Source organism: Stereum hirsutum (assembly GCF_000264905.1).
Source record: "Stereum hirsutum FP-91666 SS1 unplaced genomic scaffold STEHIscaffold_3, whole genome shotgun sequence".
Taxonomy (NCBI): domain Eukaryota; kingdom Fungi; phylum Basidiomycota; class Agaricomycetes; order Russulales; family Stereaceae; genus Stereum; species Stereum hirsutum.
In genome coordinates this window covers 1,192,332-1,215,162 of record NW_006763133.1, presented here as the reverse complement: position 1 = coordinate 1,215,162, position 22,831 = coordinate 1,192,332, and the positions used below count along the sequence as shown (strand labels likewise).

The following is a 22,831-nucleotide window of genomic DNA, read 5'->3' as shown; positions in this document are numbered from 1 at the left end:
GCGGTGCGCTGGGCGGAACGGACCGGCTTTCCTGATTACTAATCATTGTGCAGCTCACGCATGAGCTTGTTCTCTAGAATCTCTACGGCTTATGTTCTCAAGAACTCTGTTTCGTGCTCACTAGCACTGCTAACTCTGCTTGGTGCATCAACAGGATCTATGCTTCTTTTCTTCCATATGTGGACTTGCCACACGACCACGTGGTGATCTGAGCAGCGATTTTAAGCTCGAGGCCATTCCTGGCCAGTAGTATAAAATGTCCCGATAAACATGGTGCGTAGTTCGTCCACACTGTCATGTCCTCATCATCTGCAATAATTCTCAATCGTCCCTTTGATGCCCACATTCAAGTCCGTATAGAAGCAATTGTCAACATTGCAGCAGACTCGGTACGTTTCGACCTCCTCGGTCCGCAGGCCGTCCATGCTCACTCGAATCGCAGAACGAAGCCGTTATCTATTACCGGTACAGTTTCATCCTCCATCACCAAGAGACTGTCACTCCGGCGGGTGCAAATGCCGCTCGGCGGGGCCTTGGTGCTTTAAGGAGAGATGTCGGGGTGAGTGTTCTTATCGGCTCCGATTCTGCATTTGCTCGGCCATCTGACTTTACATCCCAAGCGTCACCGTCTTCCAGCGAGCATCCTCGGACACCAGATGCATGGCAGGGTATTCGAATCGCCGTACGAGCGGGGTCGAGAGCTCTGAGCCTGACGTGCCGCTTCACCTGAACGGCCTTCTCCATGCCAGTCTTAGCTTTGCAACTGGTAGATGTACATATACATATATTTTGGGCACAAAGAGTGGATAAATACATGTATGGCAACAAGGAACAGGGATGACCATGACAGTTTAGAGAAAGATGATAGGGGTTTGAGCTGTACATGGGACCACCTACGTGAGACGGAGACACTCCTGTCCGCACCGCGAGTGGCACGATGACGGTGTCTGGGCCACATCGTGGCGGCGTCGGCCGCGAGTTGCGCAGTGAAGAGGGCCGTTCGTTGCAGTACACCACCAACCCGCGCGAAGCTTTCCTAAACATCAACGCGGGTGTCTCCGGACATCCTTCGGGTAAGCTCCACGAAGTGCCAATGAAGTCTTCCTTGAGCGTGACTTCTCAAATCAACCAGGTCTTTTTGAAGAGTAGTCTCTAGGGAGATGCGCAGAAGACTTCGATGAGGTTCATGGAATGTGCGCAAAAGGGTCAATCAAGTCTCGCTGATTAGGCCTTTTTTGGTTTTTTCTTTTCTTTTGGTTTTACTTTCACTTTTGCTTTCTTTCTTCCTTTCGGTACGAGACTCTCAATCACTGCAGTTGGTAGACAAAAACATGTATATTGTATGTACTTATACATGAGGATGAACAGAGATGTCGAATACCGAGAAATTACTTCACAAGAAGAGAGGTTGAGGGAATACAGGTGCACGAACTTAGCGACAAGACACAATTTATCATCGGGACCTGACAAGACAGGTGGGACTCTGCAGCTGGCCGCCGGGCCCGTGAGCGCACCTGAACAGCAGACTCCTCCACATACCGGCTGCTGGCACTACTGATCCTGTTGAGCGAAGACTGTTAATAGACGATGGGCACACGCACCAGTGCCAGATCGTCAAGTTGCACAAGTGAGAAGGAGAGGGGGAAAGAGAAAGGAAAGAACGCACCTTGCTGTTCGCTTCGAACTGTGGCTGGGGGCTTATAAGGAAACCCCATCTTTGATGTGCCAGTGGGGCCACCATCATCGATGACGCGCGTCGACAGGTTTGCTCAGAGAGATGCTGAAGTATCGTTGAGTCTTTTGCCCTTCGTGGATGTTGACCGTGGCTCTCCAGAGAAGATTCAGTGTCAAGACTTCACAGGATCTTTTTCTGGAACGGGGGTGTAGGCGGCAGGTGCGAGACAGGAGGGCGCGTGAATTGCTCGAAGGAGGCACCAAAAGGGGACACCCGGGTTCGAACCGGTCCAACGGAATCGGATCCCCGGTTCGAACCCGGTTGGGCCCATTTTGCTAAGCTTTTGTCACCCTGAGCAGTATATCTGTGGCTGAATGCTTCATTCTCATCCAACAGGCAGTCGTCAAAGTAGTTTTCCACCAATCCTACAAAGTACCCCCACATCTGGCTCTGACAGAGAGCTTAGATAGGTGTTGGATAGTGTGATGTACTTTCACCCTCAAAGCAGGCTCGTCGGTAAGTAAGTGTGACGACTGGGAGTAGCCTGGAAGAATCAATATAGACATGATGAAGTACAGACAAGACAATATGAGTGTCCGTAGGGACTCACACCAGGTTGATCTCACATAGGTGGTCTTGAGTTCAGTGGCCTTGCTTTTATAGACATACCCAGTTGACTTTGTACAGTCATGAGCATGGAGGTTGAAACAAGATGAGGAAAGGACAAACAATGTTTCTGAAAGCACCTCGGGCCCACAAGAACCATATGAGGACGAGAACAGAGGTTGTGGCTCTTCGTCTCAAGAATGAAGGACTCTTCTCCATCTTTAGGACCTTTAGACTGTACCTATAGTATGCGGGTTAGTAGAGCAATCAAGGGGCAAACTGGGAGTACACTTGCCTTGATGATATGAAAGTTCACTTGAAAGCACATTGACCCTATGTGAAGAATCTTGATGTCCTTGAGTTTGAGGTACTGGAGGTGAGTATGGTTAGTTTACAAAGCGGTGTAGTAGACGGCAAGAGAGATACATGCAGAACCCTTGTCTCTAAACTCTGCATAATGTATAAGGTGTGGCAAGGCTGCCGGTCTGGAAGATGAGGAGCATGTCAAGGATTGCCTGCACATTGACGATATGACCGACACATAGGGATGTGGTTGGTACCACTTGGTTCATCGCTCTAACCTCAGCATGACCAAAGAGACAAACAAGGAGCCAAGTCTGATCCAAGTCAAGGCTGTCAATAACTAGAACAAGCCGAGATAGTCAGTGTGTGCAGTGAAGACAGGCAGGACAAGGCTCAATACCCGTTATCAGTACGACAGAAAGACATGTCATGACAGCGTACTTTTCGTTGAGCACCTCAGTATCGTCCAACAGACAGTAAAAGCTAGTCAAAAATATTTTATTCCACTGACAGCGATGATACATACAGACTACACAGACACCACGAGTGGAACCAAATGAAAAGCATACGCAAAAAAGACGCGAACGCACTGCAGAGCTGCTCATCGGAGAACCACCATCGTTGGGAATGCTTCTATGATGTCGAAGAGCTTCGCTGATCCAACCGTTCGCCGTAGAATCGCAAGGCCACCACGCAAGCCGCCACAGAAACAGATGCCACGCGTAGTGGCCAACCAAGAAGGCAACCCTAGACCGAAGGACAGCGTAACCCGGCAGCATGACTAGGGACCCACCTTCACCCACAGCGAATAGACGGCTGCTGCGATAAGTTCCCGTCCGCGCGTGCACGCATTTTGATGGTTCCTATCCCTGCAAGAGCGACATTTGTCCCTTGACCATACCCGGGTAGGCCAGTACAGCCGCGTCCCACGGTTACGTTGTTCCCAATGCTTCGACGAGTACAACCAAGGGCATCGCGGACGCTGAACGGTGAGAACGTTTGCTTTCAATGGGCTGTCCAGTTCCAACTCGCCCACTCACGAGGGCGAATGGCGCTTGCGAGGATCCTATCGCCATTGTCCTTTCCTGTATTCGCCTAGCACCTACCTGGGGACGATTAGATGAATTTCGTGGGCAGACTCGGACCGAGGCCGTTTTTTCCTTCCTAGGGCACGTACACCATCGACCGATCCGGCCAAATTCCGACAAACGACTCCTGTGGGAACGTTGGACTAGGGATACCAATAAACAGCGCAGGACACTGGAGAGGGGCCATTAACTTGTACAGAGGGAGGATCCTTTCCCGAAAACACGAACGATGCCCACACAACCAACCATATTCGCGATCCGCCACCGCGGCAGGGCTTCCCGACATGGACCAACGAAGAAGGATGACCGGTCGCACGCCACATAAACGGAGGATTGGATGGAGGAATGGGGCAAGAGGCAGAATAAAAGTGACAGCATAGGGCACATGATGGAAACACGTTTGGTGAAAGCAAGCAAGAAATTCGACAATCGACCGCGGTCCGGATTGGAGGGGAATGTAGGAAAACCGTAGGATGGAAACCATTGTCAGTCCGGTCCATCTGTACTGTGTGGGAACGTTGGGGCATAACGGTGGCGTTCCCGCGAACCAAGTCCTTTTCAGTTACGCCTCGCCGTCCCGCGCTTTAGCGCCAGCCTCCGTCTCCGCCGCCACCACGACGGTCCTCATAGCGGTCGTCGCGCCTGTCGTCCCTCCTGGGCCTGTCATGGTCGCGGTCGCGATCAGGGACGTCAGCGGGTCGGCGGTCATCAATTATGGCAGCAGACCTCTTGTCATCATAATCCCGACGAGGTGGCGGGGACCGAGCACGACGGTCATCGTCGTAGTGGCGGCGTGGGGGAGGGGACCGGCTCCTTCCACGGTAAGAAGGCCTTTCGTCGCGGTAGGAAGGACGTTCGTAGCGGTCACGTCGCTCATAACGGTCATCACGGCGAGAATAGCTGTCGGCGCCCCTCTAAAGTGACTATGAGCAAACGGACAGTAGAGAGAAGATCAAAAAAACGTACATCCTCAGAGAGGGCGACACGGACGGGCTGGCCACGAAGATCCTTGCCGTCGAGATCCTTGACGGCACGCTCAGCATCTTCTCGGGCAAGATATTCTAGGACACTGCAGATTACGGATGAGATGAAGTCATCGACACCATATTGGTGAACAAGTACGACTCACCCCTGGCCTGGAACGTCACGCTCGATATCAGCGAAGGAGACGCTACCAGCTTCGCGACCGAAGTCTTTGAGATCCTGAAGGAAGTAAAATAAACGTCAGAATTGGAGTAGACCGAGAAAGGAAGGAGAAGGTCGATATATCCATATTTGGTTATACGAAGGGATGGTGCTATTAGAGTGTGAGAAATAGATCGCGTACCTGCCAACTAGTATCCCTGGAAATGCCGGAGACAATGATGCGGATACCGGGAGGTCTTCTCGCACGAGGAGCCCTGCTAGTCAGATTAGCAGCTGTTATAATACGAAGACCTGTCGTAAGGCTGAGACGCACCCGTACCTATCATCGTACGGGTCGCGGCGAGGGCGGGACTCCTTCGCGAACTCGACGACGAGGTTGGTACCCATGAAGGGCTTGCCATTGAAGTGGTTCAACGCATCCTCGGCGTCTCTGGAGCTCTCAAACTCAACGAAACCGAAGCCTAGCAATTGCAATATATATTATGAACCAACTGTGAGCAGTATATGCGGAAACACGCACCAGTCATCACTCTGCAGTCAACGATCTTCCCGTAACCTTCGAAAAACTTGGACACGTCGTCCGTCCTAGCATCAGTGGGCAATCCTGCATCGTAATCACCACTGTCAGATCTATCTCAAAACAGGAATAACGCTTTCATACGCACTTCCTAAGTACAAACGGCGAGACATGGATGCTGGTGGGGTGGGGAGGGGAGATGGAGGTAAGGACGAAAAGTTTGATCGAACCGTCACAGTGTGGGAAGCAACAACCCGGCAGATTCAGACTCCGATCGGTGTCGTTCAACTCCCGCCACCGCACGGACCCCTTACCCAATCAACAAATATTTTCCCTCTTTTGTTCTATTCTAACGACTCCATAGAGCCCTCTTTTCAGACAATGTTGTATGGTCCAATATAGATTTCGCTCATGACAGAAGTACGTGGACTACTAATACCGGCATCCGTGCGAAGGCGCAAGTCAAAAGAAAACAGCAGTGCACAAGAAAATAACTCTCAGAACAACAGAGACGAGTCAAGAAAAAGACGAGAGCACGACGTGAAAGCCAAGAAACAGAAAAATATTATGATGAAGGTGATGTACGGCACAGACTAGTGCTGTGACCAATCGATAGTGCTGATGTCGATACCCTCTTGTACCATCTCCCACAGGGGGCTCATATCACGAAGCTTCGTCACGGTCGCAACGATCTTCTCCACAACGTAGTCAATTTCTGCTTCAGTTGTGAAACGGCCCATACCGAAGCGAAGGGACGAGTGAGCCATGTCCTCAGCAGCACCTAGTACACCGCAAGATGATCAGTATCACGGAAGAGATACATGGGAACGAAGCATTGCCGGCTTACCAAGTGCACGGAGTACATATGAAGGCTCAAGAGAGGCGGACGTGCACGCACTACCGGATGATAGAGCGATGTCCTATATCATGGCGGAATCAGCATCAGATTGCTTTTGAATGACTTTGCGGGACAAACCTTCAAGGCCATCAACAAGCTCTCTCCCTCCACATAGGCAAAGCTGAGGTTGACGCAGCCAGGATAGCCGTTCACATCTCCATTCCTGACAACATGCTCAACTTGTGAGTTGATCTTGGTGATCAATCTCTCCGCCAGCTGCGACACTCGAGCATGATCCCTCTAGAAAAGACAACATATTCAGCGTCAAGATCACGGGACGCAGATAGACAGGTTATGATGGCGCTCAGTACCCCTGCACGATGGTCACAGCCGAGCCGACAGACAGCTCAATACATGGAAAGATCCCTGACGAGCGTCACAGCGTCGCCCAGCTCTTCAGCCTCGAAGGCTGACGTGCGTTTTCTCGTCACCACGCCGCACATAACAAGAGAGGTACTCACTGTCATCTCCAACCGTGCGATCCGCGCAGCCTCTCCCATTCCTACCGCCAACGACGCCGGCAAAGTCCCACTCCGTAACCCTCTCTCCTGACCACCACCATTCAGAATTGGCTCCAAACGCACGCGTGGCCGTCTCCTGACGTAGCACGCGCCCACACCCTTCGGTCCATAGATCTTGTGTCCCGAAATGCTCATCAAGTCGACGTTCATCTCATTCACGTCCAGTGGGATCTTCCCGACAGCTTGCGCCGCATCGGTGTGCAGATAGACGCCACGATGCTTGCGGACGATCTCTCCTATCTCCTTGATAGGCTGAATGACACCGGTCTCGTTGTTGACGGTCATGATGGAGACTAATGAGGTGTCGGGGCGAATGGCCTTTTCGAGCTCCGCAAGGTCGACGATACCGTTGGTCTGCACGGGAAGATAAGTGACGTCAAAGCCCTCTTCCTGAAGTTTCCGACATGAGTCTAGCACGCATTTGTGCTCCTGTACAGTCGTCAGCCCACGAGAATTGTAATAGCTGAGAATCCATACCGTTTGAGTAGTAATGATGTGCTTTTTCTTGTCCTTGTGGAATCGAGCTACTCCCTTGATAGACATGTTATTCGACTCCGTAGCTCCGGACGTGAACACGATATCCTTCGGGTCAGCGCCAATGAGGTCAGCGAGATGCTATACAGCAAAGGGGTTTTAGCCAATCATCACAACCAAACGGCGGAGACTCCGCAGTGGCGCACCTTTCTCGCATCCTCAACTGCTTTTTCAGCCTCCCAGCCGTACGCATGTGTTCGGCTGTGTGGGTTCCCGTACTGATCTGTCAGGTACGGCAGCATTGCGTCCAGCACTCGGGGGTCAACTGGCGTTGTAGCCTGTAACAAATCAATTACAAATCAGCAAATGTCGACGACTACAACGACGGAGCACTAGCCTGCATGTCCAGATAAATTGGACGAGTTTTGGCTTCCATGCTGCCCTCCCGACGCGGTGACTCTAGCTTGAACCCAAGCATCTCTACCACACCGAACCAGTCAGAAGTCATTCAAAGACAATCCATACAGGGCCAAACGCACCTGGACGAGGTGCAAAATGAGCATCATCCTGATAGTTCGCGGGAACATCGACGACACTCGCGCGGTCTGCTCCGGAGGGTTGAACGTAGTTTCTGACGGTGGTGGTGGAGGGCACAGTGCGTGTGCTACGCCTCAATGCCGCACGGGAAGCAGAACGAGAGACTCTAGACAACATCGTGGTCGTCGTGGGGGTCGGTGTTGAAGTTGGTGGTGGAATAAGTTAGAGAGTTATCAGATACCCGTAGTCTTTCGTCAATCCAATCGTGAAGCTTGTCCGGAGCCGGATGACAAAACGGCTCGGCATGGCGTAGCCAATCGCGTCTCTTCGGCCGTATGACGCAGCCCGGTGTGGCACCAAGAACCGTGGGAAATACGGGGAAGTTTACAGTGGCACGTCGTTCAACGTTCAAAGGTCAGTTTCAATTGGCCCCAAGTTCCGCCCGCCCTGAACGATGTTCGGAGAGGCAACGGTCGACGTTGGGTGATGAACAAACCTATGGTAAGAAACTTATCTTCGGTATGCCTGTGGATAGACCGAGAAAAAATCGCGGCGCGTCATTAGTACGCGATAAGTATTACAATCACACTCCTTCATCGGCGAAGTCCCTATTTCTTGATAAAAACAGCTAACTCCGACCCTTCCTCCAACCACCATTCTACCTCTCGAGCTTCCTCTGCACTCTCATCACCCAGACCTCCACCACCAAGCTCTGAGAATTTCCCATCCGCCATCTTCAACCACACCTCTGTTTGAGATCCCCTCGGTGCTTTGAACGACTTCAGCAACTTGAGGCGAAGGTGTCGGAGCGGGGCTGTCGGGAGGACACGGACAGCAATGGGTGTCGATAACGATGTCGGTGTCGGCGGTGATGTGGAAGTCATTGTTGCTGAAAGTTCTATTTAAAAAATCGTTATAAAACTCGCTGCGAAGGAAAGACCAAAGAGAAGAATGTAAACAGTCGATGAGTTGAGACGTACGAATGAGACGATTACTAAGTTTGTCCTCCTTGGGACCATGCGAGGCGACCGGTATCGGGGCACCATGTACTGCGCGTAGCCATATAAAAAACACGAGAATCCATATTCCGGGTGAGTAAGATCCGAGGGAGTCGCATCAGATGAAAGGTTTCGCAAGCAAAGAAATTGCACATATATAATAGGCCAAGGCACGGAAGCGAGAATAGAAAGATCAAGATGAACATCAGCAGCATGTTGGTCCACGGCCCAAAAATCGTCGTAGGCGGCAGCGAAACGGTTCCATCGTGAGGCCGTTCCGAGTTTGAGGATACAGGATGATTGACGCGTTAATTTGCAAAATAACATGAACAAAACGGCATACAATGGAAGGCACGAGAAAAACGCACAGTTGCATAATTCGTCCCATCGAGGATGTTCAGCGCGCAAAGCATCCTCGGAAGGCCATTCCGTCCGTGCGATGTACGAGAGATAGAAAAGCTCGGAGTCCATTCTAAGCCTAGAAGTTATCTGCGTATGCATCAGAAAATTGAACTATGTCAACGGACAATAGAAAAGTAGGCGAAAGAGAAATACAGTAGTGCCATCTAAATTGAGCAGTGTTGGAATTCGTGCGATGATCAATTGGCGCCACGCCCGACCAGCCTCACTATCTGAATAGAACAGTTAATATGGCTTAACCAGTACGAGGAAGGTGAACAGACATACCCTCGTCTGTGATAGGAACCTCGCTAATGTGAAACCCCTCAAGGGCCGGGCACCAGCGAGACAAGGCGTCGATAGAAGACCACGACGCGATCTTCGTAGAAGTAAGAGCGAGATGCTTGAGGCTAAGAAGTGCGGTGGATGACTTGTCTGAAGAGAGGAATGGTATCAATGCGAGAGGATTCGAGGAAAGGATAAGTCTTGTGAGCCTGGTGACTGAAAAGTCAAATCAAACTGGTCTGGCATTGTAGAAAATCGAGATATCTTACCTAGGGAAAGGCTGTAGAGCTTCCGTCACGTCGACCCAGTCGGATAGCTTGTTTTCATATAGATTCAAAACTTCCAAATTCGATGAAAAACCCGAGGGAAGGGTGAAAGGGCAAAGTTTCTCTAGATGGTTGTATCCAAACTCTAGATTCTTCAGAGAGGGTATCAAGTGGACAATTTCTAGCATGTCCTGCCAAGGCACGAGTGAACTGTTCAGTTCCAACTCAATCAAGTTTTCGAATGCGCGGCGGGCTAATTCCGGTGACTGTAGCGGTTGGAAGCGGTTATCACTACATGTCAAGCCTACGGTCAACACATCTGTGAAAGCATTGAAGGGTAGCATACTTTAGGGCCAAACGTTCGAGCTGTGGAAGTTCGTCTGCTATGAGAGCAACAACGTCCCAACTCGGTATTAGACTGTACGACAGATCAAGGGTTTTGACACCTGCAACGGAATGACTTCGGCTCAAAGAATAGATATTCAGGGTGATAAACTTACTCGTGCATTTACTTCGAATTTCTCCAGGTGGACCCACAGAGGACACGGATTCTCTATCCAGACTGATTGCTCGCAATCGCTCGAGCTGGGATAGTTTGCCACGGATCTTATCGAGGTTAACCGCCTCGACTTCGATAGCACCGTTTGAGGAGCCCAGGATGACCGTCTCCTGCGATCCTTGTGGCAACTCGATGTACTTCTCGATCAGGGCCCTGAGAAATGGCTTGCCATAGTCAATTGTAGCCGTCGGCCGGATGAAAGATCCTGAGTTCGGCACTCTAGAAGGTTTCATTGCCTTGATCTTTGGTACAGATTGATGTGGACCGTGAGTTTGAACTCACAAGCAGGTGAAGTAGCGTTTTCCGTCTTTGACACCATCGTGCCTTCCCCGAGAGGGATCGTCCCATTCGACCCCGAGCCAAGTCCCTTTGGTGCCTTCAACTTCTCCCACATACCTAATAGTACCCAGATACCCAGAGAGCGCGATCCGAGTCCCGATGGAAGGGGTCATGGTCAGTTGACAAAATGGGCTTGTGTGGTATGAGCCTAAGGTAAGGTTATGTGGCGAAGGTGGCACCAGGGTGTGGTATTGTAAAGCTATTTGTGAGCGTGGGAGCTTCAGTTGTAGTCGGACTACGACGCGTCTCAGCTGATTTCCTTTCGGCTGGAACGCGTTCCGCTCCTACCAATCCCGCGTTCGGCGTCAACGTCGAATTGCTCCAATGTGGTCTCTTACTCGACGGATGTCTTCACGCTCATTATCTGCTACTAACAGGCTAGGGGCCGTATCTAGACATATGGCTTCGTCGTCTTCGTCACTTGAACAAGCTGAACAAGTGCGTGGCAGCTACTTCCGGGTGTAAACGTCATTGACCTCTTCGTTTTCTTCAGGAGCCCGTACTTTTTGAGGAGAACCTGGCTTATCGTCGGTACCTGCTGAATCGACCTAAGAAGCTCAATGCACTGGACACAACAATGATCGAAATGTTGCACAATAAGATGAAGGTAAGCAGGCTACTTTCATACTTGCCCACGAGTACTTCATGGCTTTGCACGGGGGTACAGGAATGGAGGGAACAGACTCTGTGTAACGTGATCGTTGGATCAAGTGTACCGGGACGAGCTTTCTGTGCAGGGGGAGATGTTGCAAGTACGTGCTACGTATGTCTCTCCTTCGCATCGCCTAATTGTTTTGCACTGTGTATGTTCTGGCAGAGGTTGTGGAGTTTGCTGCGAATGAAGAGACAAGAGACAAGGCCATACAATTCTTCCGTCGCGAGTGAGTAAGGACGTTACCTCGTCAATTTATCTTACGAATGAATTTTGGGATATCATATCAGGTTCAAGCTCAACTACATCCTCGCCATTCTACCAAAACCGTATGTTGCGATCATGGACGGAATAACGAGTGCGTCGTAATCTACATCATCTCTGCATCTACGTGAAATAGATCTTGACTTTTGCACAAATCACCGGTCTCAATAATCCTGGTACTCAGTGGGCGGTGGAGTGGGCCTTGCGGCACCTGCGCCCTTCCGAGTGGCAACTGAGAAGACGGTCTACGCGATGCCTGAAACGAAAATCGGGTACTGTCCTGATGTCGGCGCATCATACTACCTCTCGCGTCTTGATGGTGAAATTGGCACCTACCTCGCACTTACAGGAAGTACTCTCACTGGGCGGGCGGTCTTGTTCGTGCACTTTCTTTGAGCTCACTGACGTTATTGGTCCCATCACTGATTCATACCTATTCGTCACTTAGTGAACACGGCATTGCAACACATTACATCCCTTCACATCGCGTTCCTATTCTGCTCCAACATCTTTCTGCGCTCGAAGAGTCGGAAGGAGCAAATCGGCGGATCATGGAGGCGCTGGAGGAGCTGTACTTCGATCCTGAGAACACGGAGCCTCCCTCACCACTCTCGGGCGATGTCCGTGATGCTCTGGACTCCGCATTCTCCCATAATGAGGTCGAGAGCATTGTCAAAGCCCTACAAGATTATGCGGAGAGCGACAACACGGCCGTATCAAGTTGGGCATCTGCTGCACTTGATGCCATGGAAGAACGGAGCCCCACTAGCATGAAAGTTGCTCTCATGGCCATCCGGAGGGGCAAAACCATGAACCTTCTACAAGCCCTGGAAATGGAACTGAATATCGCCGCTGCCTTCTGCGTACGTCCTCTTCCCACGTAATCTCACGAACCCCCGATATATCCGGTCCTCACCTAACATACTCGAGGCTAAAGCAAGTATCTCAATTGCAGCGTGGTGACACCTCTCCTGACTTCAAGACCGGAGTGACTGCTGTCCTCGTCGAAAGGGCAAAGGGCCGACCAAACTGGCAGCCTTCCACTCTGGCGGAAGTGTCCGCCTCAGATATTGAAGCAAAATTCTTCCCGTCGCCTAAGTCCCCAAGCTACGAATCCCTCACCGACCTCATTCCCAAACCTCTTCGTCCACTCGCTCAGTCCCTCTCGAGACCATCACGATGGGCTCTTCCCCTCGAGGAAGAGATCAGCCGCCTGGTCCGCGGTAGCCATGAATCAAGTGACTCCTCGGCGCTGACGGTCCAGGAGCTGGTAGAACGTGTAGAGAAGCAAAAGTTCGGCAAGCACGGCGTGGTGGCAAAGGTTATGGATACGGTTGCCCGGAGATGTGAAGAGGATGAAGAGGGTTACCTTACGTGGAGATATTGATTGATCTACCCCAAGTCATGCTGGTGGCAGACACTCTGTAACTCTTACAGGCGCTGAGGCGCTCGTCTTTCATCGCCTATCGCTCCCTAATCAAATGTTTCCGACATTCGTTGGAGTGCTTCCTTTTGACATAGCAATTGCTTGTCTGACTGGTGGAGAATCTCAGACTTACTATATGTGCCAGTCAAATCACCGACTGCTTACTGCGGGTATCTTTGCACCTGCCCCCGCCCTTGTCCTCGTTTCCTCCATACCATGCTTAACCCAGTCTATGAATGCGCAGGCCTCGTAGTGGCTACACTCGCTTTGCTATTAGTGGCACATGAGACGGGTATCATGTTTAGCATTGTCCACTCTCGAATGATTGTTTCATAGAGTCACGGTACTGAGGAGAACATGGGTGCGTGGATGTGACGCACGATGACCACTCAGTTATGAAGGGTATGCAATGTCCATACATTTCATGGCGCGCCCATCACTAAGCTAAAATATATATCTTGCTATGTTCTCGGGCGCCGGTACACTGATGAGAAAGTCCTAAATAGTGTGGACCTCATTTAAAGTCGAAGTCATAGGCTGCCAGGGCGTCGAAGTGTACGATAGACTGCATTGTCTGTGCCACATTCTAATCATCCAGGGGTGCGGCCACCGCCACCGTTTCGCATCGCTGTGATGCGCTGAGCCACATTTTATATGTACATCCACGGCCCTTCGTTGGCCGTTCGTCCATATTATTTAGACTGGCTATGACGGCGATCCTGGGGCAGACCATGAATAGGGTACTATTACGGCAGTACCAAGGCTATGTGACTTGTCCAAGCAACGGCGCCCGGAGGCGTACGTATGTGTTAGGTTACCACAATTCATTTTTTACCAGGCATACAATGAAACATCCACAGTAAACGAGCTATCGACCAGGTTCACGGAATTGAGACGATTCATCACTTCGGAGCATCGTGACTCACGAGGACCCACACCCATCCCATCGTCACGAGTCCACGACAAGATCATTGCGAGCGACAGCCGCCTCTGCGTAATTTTTTTTCTTGTTCATCTAGGTTGAAGACTGATACAGACTCTCCGTCCCGCCCCCAGAATAACCACAAAGACATGACTGACACCGAAGCACAGTACGTACGCGCACGGCTGCATGATAATACATTCCACATCTCGGTCAAACCGGAAATTGTTGATGTGGCTTCTTGTCGGCGCGCTCACAGCATTATACTTTTGTTCTTGAATCGGCCTCCCGATGCATCCAGGAAGCGCTCGTTTGTTTTGATGGTTCCACGTCTTGCACCGATGGATGGGGAACACTAGAAACTATTAATTTACCGGATATAGGTAGAAGGTTCATCATGGAGAGTAAGTTGTACTTCTGGCCCGCGCCTCGGATCAGTGGCAAGGATCCGCGGTGGTAGTCCGAGACCCTTGAGTAACTGAATCATCCCTCCATCCGGCTCACGGCGTCGGGCTATGCGGGAACCTGGTTGATGAAGGCGCTACAGGAGAAACAACATTGAAAAAAAGTTTGAACGTATGGAGTCATATGTGATATCGGAATCCTCTGTGGCAACATAGGGAAGAACTCGCGTACTTCGGACTGCTGCAGCGGTGGCCATCTCATCTAAGTCCCAGAGCCATGAGTCTCTACGTGGGATGTGTGATTGATTCGGGAATAGCGCTAAGACGCGGTTATCACCGGGCGATTTGGTTGGCGCAGTTGGCGAGAAGACAAAGAAAGATGTCAGAGAACGAATACACCACAGATCGCACTATTATTCTAGGACTGGTTCTATGCATCGGCATTGCTCACATGAGTTGTGTTACATTCAAGGCGGATACACGTTGGTATCCCCATCAGAATGGAGCGTGCAATCCGTACGACACAGTCATTGCGTCAAGAAACGCATTTGTATTTCGTCGGTGGCACCAAATGACAAAGGCCAATGTCCCCTGTTTGGGTTATAGTCGAACGCCTGCGACTCTGTGAGCCGGACAGCCTGAGAATGGGAAGTAACACAAATTATACCGAAATCGGAACAAAGACAACAATTCTGTGCATCTTGATCCCTCAGATGTCGACCAGGAGTGATCCGTCGATGGGGTTATTGACCGTTCGGATATCCGTTTCGCCCATATATATATCAGTCGGAAAGAGAATCTATCTTCATTGCTATACGTAAGCCGCTAGGACCTAGTCGAAGGTCTGTAAACGTTGTAAAATAGAAGCTCACAATCATGACGAAGACAAGCATTCAAAACAGACACAAATTCCCTACGGGGATATCGTCCGTCGTGAACCAGCAGGAGGCTGAACCAAGAGGGGTATCAGATAGACCATCAGGTTCGAAGCACATCTAGGACAGACTAGGTGCCACAGATGTTACTGAAAACACTCAGACAAAGCGGTAGCCGCCATGATCAATACTGATGGGGAAGCACAATGCAAGAGAATGTTGAGCTGTGTGCGAACAAGAACAAGAAGTTGTTTGGCTGTGATACGTACGCAACCGAAAACATTTCGGCGTGCAAACCAGCGCTGAGGTCGAGAGTGCACTCGGTTCGACATTCGCACCCGTACTGGTGTAATGTTGGATAATAACCAGCCAACTTGACTTCCGGGACCCAATGTTGGTATAAGACACTACGTGGCCTAATTGGTTCGGTTTGGTCAGACCCAGTCGCCCAACTGAGGTGATCTCTGACGGCGAATAGCCTGCCTGGCTAACCGAGGTATCCTGACTGCGATGATGGATTTGGTCCATAATCCTCGTTGATGCAAATTGGGCTCGGAGCTCCTGCGACTGAATGTGCTGTGGCATCTGAATATATCTGAAACTGAACATAGGTTACCCAAAATTCTACTATATAGAGTCCAAAGCAAAGGGGCAGACAACCTCATCACACAGTAACTCTCAACCTGTCAAACAAATTGTGCGCACTCACCTCTTTGTCTCATAGTGCCATGTCATACACACTCACAATCAACCTTCCTACACCTACATCATTCATCCGATACCTCGTCGACAGTTTATACAGCCTGTTTGGAAGAGATAGCGCAATGCCTCGCGGATATTTGAACCTTGATAACTACGACATTGATGGCGCCACAGGATTCTTCCCCCCTCAGCCGCTCCAACGCCTCGATGGAGTTTTCGAGTTGTGGGAGAGGGGTTTGGAAGAAGCCGAGGGGAATCTCAGCCTCGGAAGTGATGGGCGGGCTGAGGCGAAGGCCAAGCGTGCGAGAGGCGAAGCATGGCGAGCACAGATCAGATCTGTGAGTATCCAGCCACACAAAAGGATAGGACAATAGCTCACATTCAACTAGCTCCCGGTACTCGACATACGCTGTCTTGGGAATGACGAGCGGCGATGGCAGCGCGCGCATATGACTTTGGGGTTTCTCGTCCATTACTATGTGCACTCGCAGCCGCCTAGGAGTCAACCAGGACCCGTAACTGTTCCGAAGAGTTTGGCAATCCCTCTCGTGAAGGTGTCTCGGCTACTTGGGACAGCACCGGTGCTTACTTTTGCAGATGTCGGTGAGTCGGCGTGGGTAGAACAGCGATGTTTATACGAGATCGGCTGATGAGCGCGATCATCTCACCCATTTTGTAGTTTTGTGGAATTGGACGCCCATAGACCCCCAATTACCGATCTCAGCGCATAACTATGGTTGCACCCACACGTTGTCCGGTACTCAGACGGAAGTCGAGTTCTACCGCCTCTCAGCAAGGGTCGAGATACGAGGGGTTGAGATGTTGCGCATCATCGATCGCTATGTCCACCTTGAAGACAAGACCAGCATGATTACGATGTCAAGGCTGGCGAAAGACCTGGAACGACTTTCCACCATTATACAAGAAATGGCGGATATCATGGCAAACTCGAAGCAGACCGTCGAGCCGTACGCTTTCTACTGGCACGTCAGGCCTTGGTGGAACGGTAGGCATTTGATATGAAACTCCCACAATCGTATCTCTGACAATAAACAGGTAACACGTCAAGCGGCACGAACGTCACGGATTGGATCTACGAGGGAGTTCCAGAGACAGAGAAGCTGAATCTCGGTGGACCTTCGGCCGGACAAAGCACCGTCATGCATGCTCTCGACGCCTTTTTGGACGTCGATCACACGGCTACGAAGAGACGCTATCCGCCACCATCGGAGGATAATCAGAAGGCAGACACCGGCTTCATGGAAAGGATGAGGCAATATATGGCCGGAAAGCACAGGGCCTATCTCGCCGATCTTAGCTCCATACAGCTCCCGATACGAGAGTTGGCAAAGGAAAATGCGATGCTGCGAGAGGCATTCGACACGGCCACGCTCACGTTGAAGAAGTTGAGGGATATGCATATCCGGGTGGCCACCCTCTACGTCGTTTCGATGTCGCATACAGCACCTCCGGAGGGTAGCGAGCTGATCGTTGCACCGAGAAAGGGCCCGGTAAAAGGGACGGGTGGGAATGACCTTTCATCGCTACTCAAAGCGGGAAGAGATGCTACGAATCGCACGATGCTCGGGGGGAAGCGCGGCAGCGAATGATGCGAGTGAACAGATACTCACCTTTCTTGAGTTAGGAGAGATTGGGACATGTCTCGACCACAGACAGCGATACCGAGGGACTTTGTTCTTGCATATTACACCATGCGATACTGATATTCCCGACGTGGACATCATGCATACTCTAGATTTTTGATATCTTGTCTATCTTGTATAATCGCGTAGCACCTACACCAACGAGCAAAGCTAATATGCTAGTCAGTAATTTATATACTATACACTGATAACAGGGGAAAGCACGACGGATTCGTAAAGAACGATCATGAGGAACACGATGGGGTACTAATTCAGAGAGCGGCCTATTTGAAGCAGACAACTTCTCCAAAGAGATACGACCACTGGCGGAATCTGAGAGATGATATATCTCACCTTTTTGAGGATAGAGCTAAGAGGGTATACCAAGATGAATCCTTAAACTAAAAACAATCGCTTTTCCTGCGGGCGTGACCGTTGGGAAGTTGAAAGGATGAAGCGTGGGAATCGATCTAGTGACTAGCCAACGGCGAACGCGACACCTCGCGACGCGAAACGCGTGACTTGTGACTCACGCGTTTTGTTTATTATTTCGCGTTACCGCGCGTTCCTCCTCTCCCACATCCATCACACCACATTCCCGACTCGTTCGCTGTTCGTCTGCTCTTCACCGCCATGGACGCCATCCCACAACTTACTGAAGGTGCTTGCGCCCGTTTCCACTCTGGTGATAAAGACGACGAGCAGCTCTGGTCATCGAGCCCGATAGTCCAGCTTTTGTCTATCAAGAAGGTCTCCGCGTCCCAAGGCCACGACCGCTACCGCGTCATCATATCCGACGGCGTCAACTTCATTCAATCTATGCTTGCTACCCAGCTGAATAGTCTCGTCGAAGCGGATACGATCACGAAGAACACCATCTGTAAACTTACAAACATGTCGTGCAATGTCATCCAGAACAAACGGTCCGTCATATTGTCCTTCTATTTCATCCTCTTACTCAAATTTATCTGCATATCTGCGACACAGACTCGTTGTTGTGTTGGGGCTGAGCGTCGTTCAGAAGGATGCTGAGAAGATTGGCAACCCCGCTGCGTTCCCCACCGACGAAGCCACGACTCCCGCCGCAAGCAATATTACCCCTACATCTGCCCCCTCAGCCACCACGACTCCATCAGTACCTCAACAACCGCGCCAGCAGCAGTCGTCCCGTGGCACCCGTAATAACATCTTTCCCATCGAAGGTCTCAGTCCGTATCAGAACAACTGGACTATCAAGGCACGCGTCATTCAGAAGTCCGACATTCGGACGTACTCGAATCAACGTGGCGAGGGTAAATTCTTCAATGTCACTCTCATGGATGACTCTGGCGAGATCAAGGGCACTGGGTTCAATGCCGTGGCAGACGAACTCTACGACAAACTTGTGGAGGATAAAGTCTACTACATCTCCAAGGCTCGGGTGAACCTCTCGAAGAGGAAGTTCTCCTCTGCCCAAGAGTACGAACTCAGTTTGGAGCGTAACACTGAGATTGAGGAGGTGCGTTTGCCTTGTCCCAGCGGTGTTCCATCTCTGACCTTTCTGCAGTGTCACGACACATCTAATCTTCCTGTCGTTAAATACAACTTCATCGAACTCGGAAATCTGGAGGAGCTCCCCAAGGACTCCATTTGCGGTATGCCATCCTGTCGTGGACTCAACTTGCGGCAAACATACTGACATATTGGGCTGGTCAGACGTCATTGGGGTTGTGAAAGACGTCAGCGAAGTTTCCGAGATTCAAACAAAGACGCAACGCACTGTATGCTCTCGTTTACCGATTCATTGTTGGATGTTGTCTTATGATCCCTCTTAGCTTTCCAAACGCGAGCTTACTCTTGTCGATTCTTCGGCATTCTCTGTTCGTCTCACGCTCTGGGGAAAGCAAGCCGAGCAATACAATGCCAGTCCGAACTCTGTGATCGCGTTCAAGGGCGTCAAAGTTGGTGACTTCGGAGGTATGTTTCCTTAAATAGCTGTTCTACTCCTCGCTGACTTCGGCTACTCCATATCAGGTCGTTCCCTCTCCATGTTTAGCTCTAGCACTATGGCGATCAACCCCGATATGCCAGAGGCGCACAACATCCGGGGTTGGTACGATGATATTGGCACCTCCACGCAGTTCCAAGCCCACACCTCGAGCATGACCTCGGCGGGCACTGGCGGTACCATCAATCGCTCTGAGATGCGCACCTTAAACGATGTGAAGGAGTCGCAATTGGGCTCGAGCGATAAGGTTGAATACTTCTCGTGTCGTGCGACGGTCATGCATATCCGGGGAGAGAACATCTCGTACCCTGCTTGTGGGACCGAAGGCTGTAGCAAAAAGGTAGTGGAAGGACATGATGGATGGAGGTGCGAAAAGTGCGATAGGAGCTTCGAGACACCAACCTATCGGTGTGTAGCTGTTTGATCCCACTTGTATCCCTTTCGGTATGGCTAATGAGTTTGATTCGCAGTTACATGATTCAGATGGCCGTGGCAGACTATTCGGGCCAGGCCTGGCTGTCCGGCTTCAACGATGTTGGTCTCATCGTTTTTGGCATGACAGCGAATGAATTACATGACATCAAGGTAGGTTCTAACCTCTATAGTTTCCTTATGGGCGATGTTGATCTCACCGCGATATGCAGGAGCGGGACGATGCAATCTACACTGCCATTTTGCAGAAGGCTACTTGCAACACCTACAACTTCGCGTGTAGAGCCAAGCAGGACACTTTCAACGTATGTGCTGACGACAGATCTCGAGGGTTGGGCCGTGGCTGACTCATAATTCACAGGATACGACCAGGATTCGTTATGGGATTAGTCGCATCCAGCCCTTAAACTACGAGGAAGAAACACAGTCTTTCGTCGACTTGCTCAAGTCGCCTTGGGCTCAGTAGACGCATTGCCTCGTTGGCTCATCTCTTCATTCTTGACCTTTCGTATGTTTTCCTTGTCACTAGTATCCCCTCTCCAATTGTACTTTTAGTATGCGTTGTCGTGTCTTGGTGTTACGAATCGTACACGTATCGAACAAAAAACTTTACCAGCCGCTCTCATAATCATACGCCGGTTTGAAAGATCCAAGTCAAACGTGAGAAGCGATCATTGAATTCACTGTGGCGGCAAAGTATAGTGCTCATCATGGCGGCCATGAGGCAAGTAGAGATAGGTCGCAAATTTTCGAAATTTCGCACAGAGAATCCTCCTATAGTAGCATCTCATACCAATTCTTTTTGGCCGAAGAGTGGCTTATTCTAGCGTACAATACACTTCGAATTTTGACGCCACGCCAGCCGATGTTCGACATGCCAGACTACCCTCAGCTTCCGAGTAAATGCAAAGAAAAGACCGTAAAGAGTAGCCGTGACAAATCTACATCTCCACTGAGATCAAGCACCTGACGGTTAGCGCTCGCGTCGAGGTAAAAGCACGGCATGACTCTGACTTTCTCCCCGTTCTAACCACTTCGCTCCTCAATCTGTCCTATACCCTCAGCAGCCGTTCAACTTCGAAGACTTCTCTCAATACAAAAGGTGCGTCAGGAAAGCTCGTCGTTGAATGAAACCAACGCTTGCTCCCATTCGCATTTGTCTCCCCACTAGTACAAATCTACCCATGAAGAATAGCGCCCTGTCTGCTGCCGTCGGTGCTTGGTTGTGGTATATCAATGATCTCTCTCCTATCAGTGAAACTGAGACGAGGGATCGAAGTCTTGATGCACAAAGGGATAATTAGGTGAGTATTCCACCTCTATTGCTTATAATATTGGCAGATTGTGTCAACGATTTATCCGAACTACGAGAACGAACAATGTTGACATCTGTGCTTTGAGCCATGCCCCGTCTCGTTCGGTGGGCACCTCCCCGACATCTAGGCGCTGAGAGTATTCGGGAGCGATGTGCACTGGACGAGACACGCGATGGACATGAAGTGGCGACGAACTTCAAGGTTCGCGGGGAGCAAACCCTTCGACAACGTTATATCAGGGCGGGATGAAACCCAGACCTTCATATGGAACTGAGCCCGCAAGACGACGGATACGAAGCCAACAAGTGCACCCTCTTGACCATCGGTGTAGCACACCTTTCCACCTTGCCATGGGCGAAAATGGACATTGTCCGAAGACGACAGTCAAGGTGTTGCCATTGAAGGAAGCGTAGGAGTGGTCGTGCAGGACGGCGCTCTTCCAGCGGTTTCGGGTGACCTTGCGACTCGTCATGTATTTTTCCGACCGCTTTCCCAAATGAGCGTTACCGAAACAGGTAGTAGTAGGCAATCCAAAGAGGGAAATGGCGGCGGCAACAATGACGATTCCGAGGAGATCCTCCTCTATTTGCTTCCGTTTCTTCCTTTTCAGGCAGTGTCCTTTCGGGAAGTGCACCCAGAAAAAAACTCGACCAGTCGCAAGGTCACCCGAAACCGCTGTAATCGAAGGCTGCGCACAAAAAAAGATACTACCGTGCGATGCAGATGTATACTTTTCGTTCTTGGAGTGGATTGTAGAGTGGAGCGCATGCGGATATGGCGATGGTTGCATTGACACGGAGCAAGTACTTTATGATGCTCAAGATGAACACTAAAATTACATGCAGCATTCGATATCGCTCTAAAAATATGACAGTAACATCGAGACCGAACATCTACTTTAATAACCTCAAAGGTACGGCAGGCGGTATCGTGTCGCGCGCATGGTGCGTGAAGGTTGTCCATAAAAGGAAACGCGTCAAAGGAGTCGCCGCAAAAGTCGAAGCAAAGACTTCGCATACGGCAAATACCGGGCGCGTTGGATGATAAAGGTCCGAGTGTGCGACGCATACGACGTCCAGACTCTTCCACCATCGCGAGCTGTCCTCAACGGCCATTAGTACCGCAGCATGTCTTCTCAACAACAAAGGTGCGCTAACAAATCTAACTTGCAATCGACGCGTTGTTGCTCACATCTAGGACTAACCGGCGCCAGACCACAAGATTGCATCTCCCAGTCCCTGTCAGATGACAAAGATAGACCGATTTCTGTCCAGCCATGCTATGACCGAGCGTCTACGCGGGGTATCAGCTCAGAGTATACCTTCGCTGCATCTTACCCGGTCAATAGCCGGTCAGAACGCGGCCACGTCTGTATCCAGACAACGAGACTGTGCGAGGTGCGTCGTTGACGCCTATTACAACCTACACACAATGTCTAATAGTCGCAAAGACGTACCCCAGCAACAAATTGAAGACCTCCGTACCCAAAGAGCTCGCCTTGCAACTCTATACTCGTCAAGTCCCCCGCCTCTTACTTTGGGCTCCTACTAAACATACAGTGAGAGCAATCGGCGCGTTGAGACGCAAAATGGGTGAT

The 22,831-nt window shown here is 50.6% G+C and overlaps 7 protein-coding genes across 7 annotated transcripts; 4 read left to right on the top strand and 3 right to left on the bottom strand.

The window, feature by feature from the left end:
* Positions 1-296: 296 nt before the first annotated feature.
* On the top strand, positions 297-707 carry STEHIDRAFT_153613 (uncharacterized protein; the record flags this gene model as incomplete). The annotated part of the gene is made up of 3 exons (XM_007300836.1): positions 297-389; positions 443-559; positions 621-707. 3 exons carry the CDS (start codon positions 297-299, stop codon positions 705-707), a joined length of 297 nt encoding a protein of 98 aa, XP_007300898.1.
* Positions 708-4,256: 3,549 nt separating this feature from the next.
* Positions 4,257-5,508, bottom strand: STEHIDRAFT_128672 (uncharacterized protein; the record flags this gene model as incomplete). The annotated part of the gene is made up of 7 exons (XM_007300835.1): positions 4,257-4,586; positions 4,639-4,741; positions 4,802-4,875; positions 5,000-5,072; positions 5,138-5,279; positions 5,339-5,422; positions 5,484-5,508. The coding sequence occupies 7 exons, from the start codon at positions 5,506-5,508 to the stop codon at positions 4,257-4,259; spliced, it is 831 nt and encodes a 276-aa protein (XP_007300897.1).
* Positions 5,509-5,731: 223 nt separating this feature from the next.
* STEHIDRAFT_118882 (cysteine desulfurase NFS1) lies at positions 5,732-7,978 on the bottom strand. The gene is made up of 8 exons (XM_007300834.1): positions 7,768-7,978; positions 7,626-7,708; positions 7,435-7,566; positions 7,232-7,369; positions 6,695-7,183; positions 6,312-6,473; positions 6,186-6,255; positions 5,732-6,119 (listed from the first exon to the last, which is right to left on the bottom strand). The coding sequence occupies exons 1-8, from the start codon at positions 7,940-7,942 to the stop codon at positions 5,929-5,931; spliced, it is 1,440 nt and encodes a 479-aa protein (XP_007300896.1). The 5' UTR covers positions 7,943-7,978; the 3' UTR covers positions 5,732-5,928.
* Positions 7,979-8,373: 395 nt separating this feature from the next.
* Positions 8,374-10,835, bottom strand: STEHIDRAFT_166103 (uncharacterized protein; the record flags this gene model as incomplete). The annotated part of the gene is made up of 9 exons (XM_007300833.1): positions 10,555-10,835; positions 10,214-10,491; positions 10,060-10,159; positions 9,717-10,004; positions 9,451-9,656; positions 9,319-9,395; positions 9,132-9,252; positions 8,746-8,814; positions 8,374-8,663 (listed from the first exon to the last, which is right to left on the bottom strand). The coding sequence occupies exons 1-9, from the start codon at positions 10,722-10,724 to the stop codon at positions 8,374-8,376; spliced, it is 1,599 nt and encodes a 532-aa protein (XP_007300895.1). The 5' UTR covers positions 10,725-10,835.
* A 56-nt stretch (positions 10,836-10,891) lies between these two features.
* STEHIDRAFT_118881 (ClpP/crotonase) lies at positions 10,892-13,040 on the top strand. The gene is made up of 8 exons (XM_007300832.1): positions 10,892-11,049; positions 11,105-11,218; positions 11,279-11,363; positions 11,429-11,492; positions 11,554-11,621; positions 11,712-11,904; positions 11,976-12,390; positions 12,483-13,040. The coding sequence occupies exons 1-8, from the start codon at positions 11,011-11,013 to the stop codon at positions 12,912-12,914; spliced, it is 1,410 nt and encodes a 469-aa protein (XP_007300894.1). The 5' UTR covers positions 10,892-11,010; the 3' UTR covers positions 12,915-13,040.
* Positions 13,041-15,978: 2,938 nt separating this feature from the next.
* STEHIDRAFT_128669 (Indoleamine 2,3-dioxygenase) lies at positions 15,979-17,737 on the top strand (the record flags this gene model as incomplete). The annotated part of the gene is made up of 5 exons (XM_007300831.1): positions 15,979-16,194; positions 16,246-16,459; positions 16,536-16,862; positions 16,913-17,431; positions 17,715-17,737. The coding sequence occupies 5 exons, from the start codon at positions 15,979-15,981 to the stop codon at positions 17,735-17,737; spliced, it is 1,299 nt and encodes a 432-aa protein (XP_007300893.1).
* A 354-nt stretch (positions 17,738-18,091) lies between these two features.
* Positions 18,092-20,536, top strand: STEHIDRAFT_118880 (replication factor-a protein). The gene is made up of 9 exons (XM_007300830.1): positions 18,092-18,422; positions 18,487-18,997; positions 19,046-19,133; positions 19,195-19,259; positions 19,314-19,455; positions 19,513-19,894; positions 19,957-20,071; positions 20,131-20,223; positions 20,280-20,536. Exons 1-9 carry the CDS (start codon positions 18,133-18,135, stop codon positions 20,382-20,384), a joined length of 1,791 nt encoding a protein of 596 aa, XP_007300892.1. The 5' UTR covers positions 18,092-18,132; the 3' UTR covers positions 20,385-20,536.
* Positions 20,537-22,831: the final 2,295 nt, after the last annotated feature.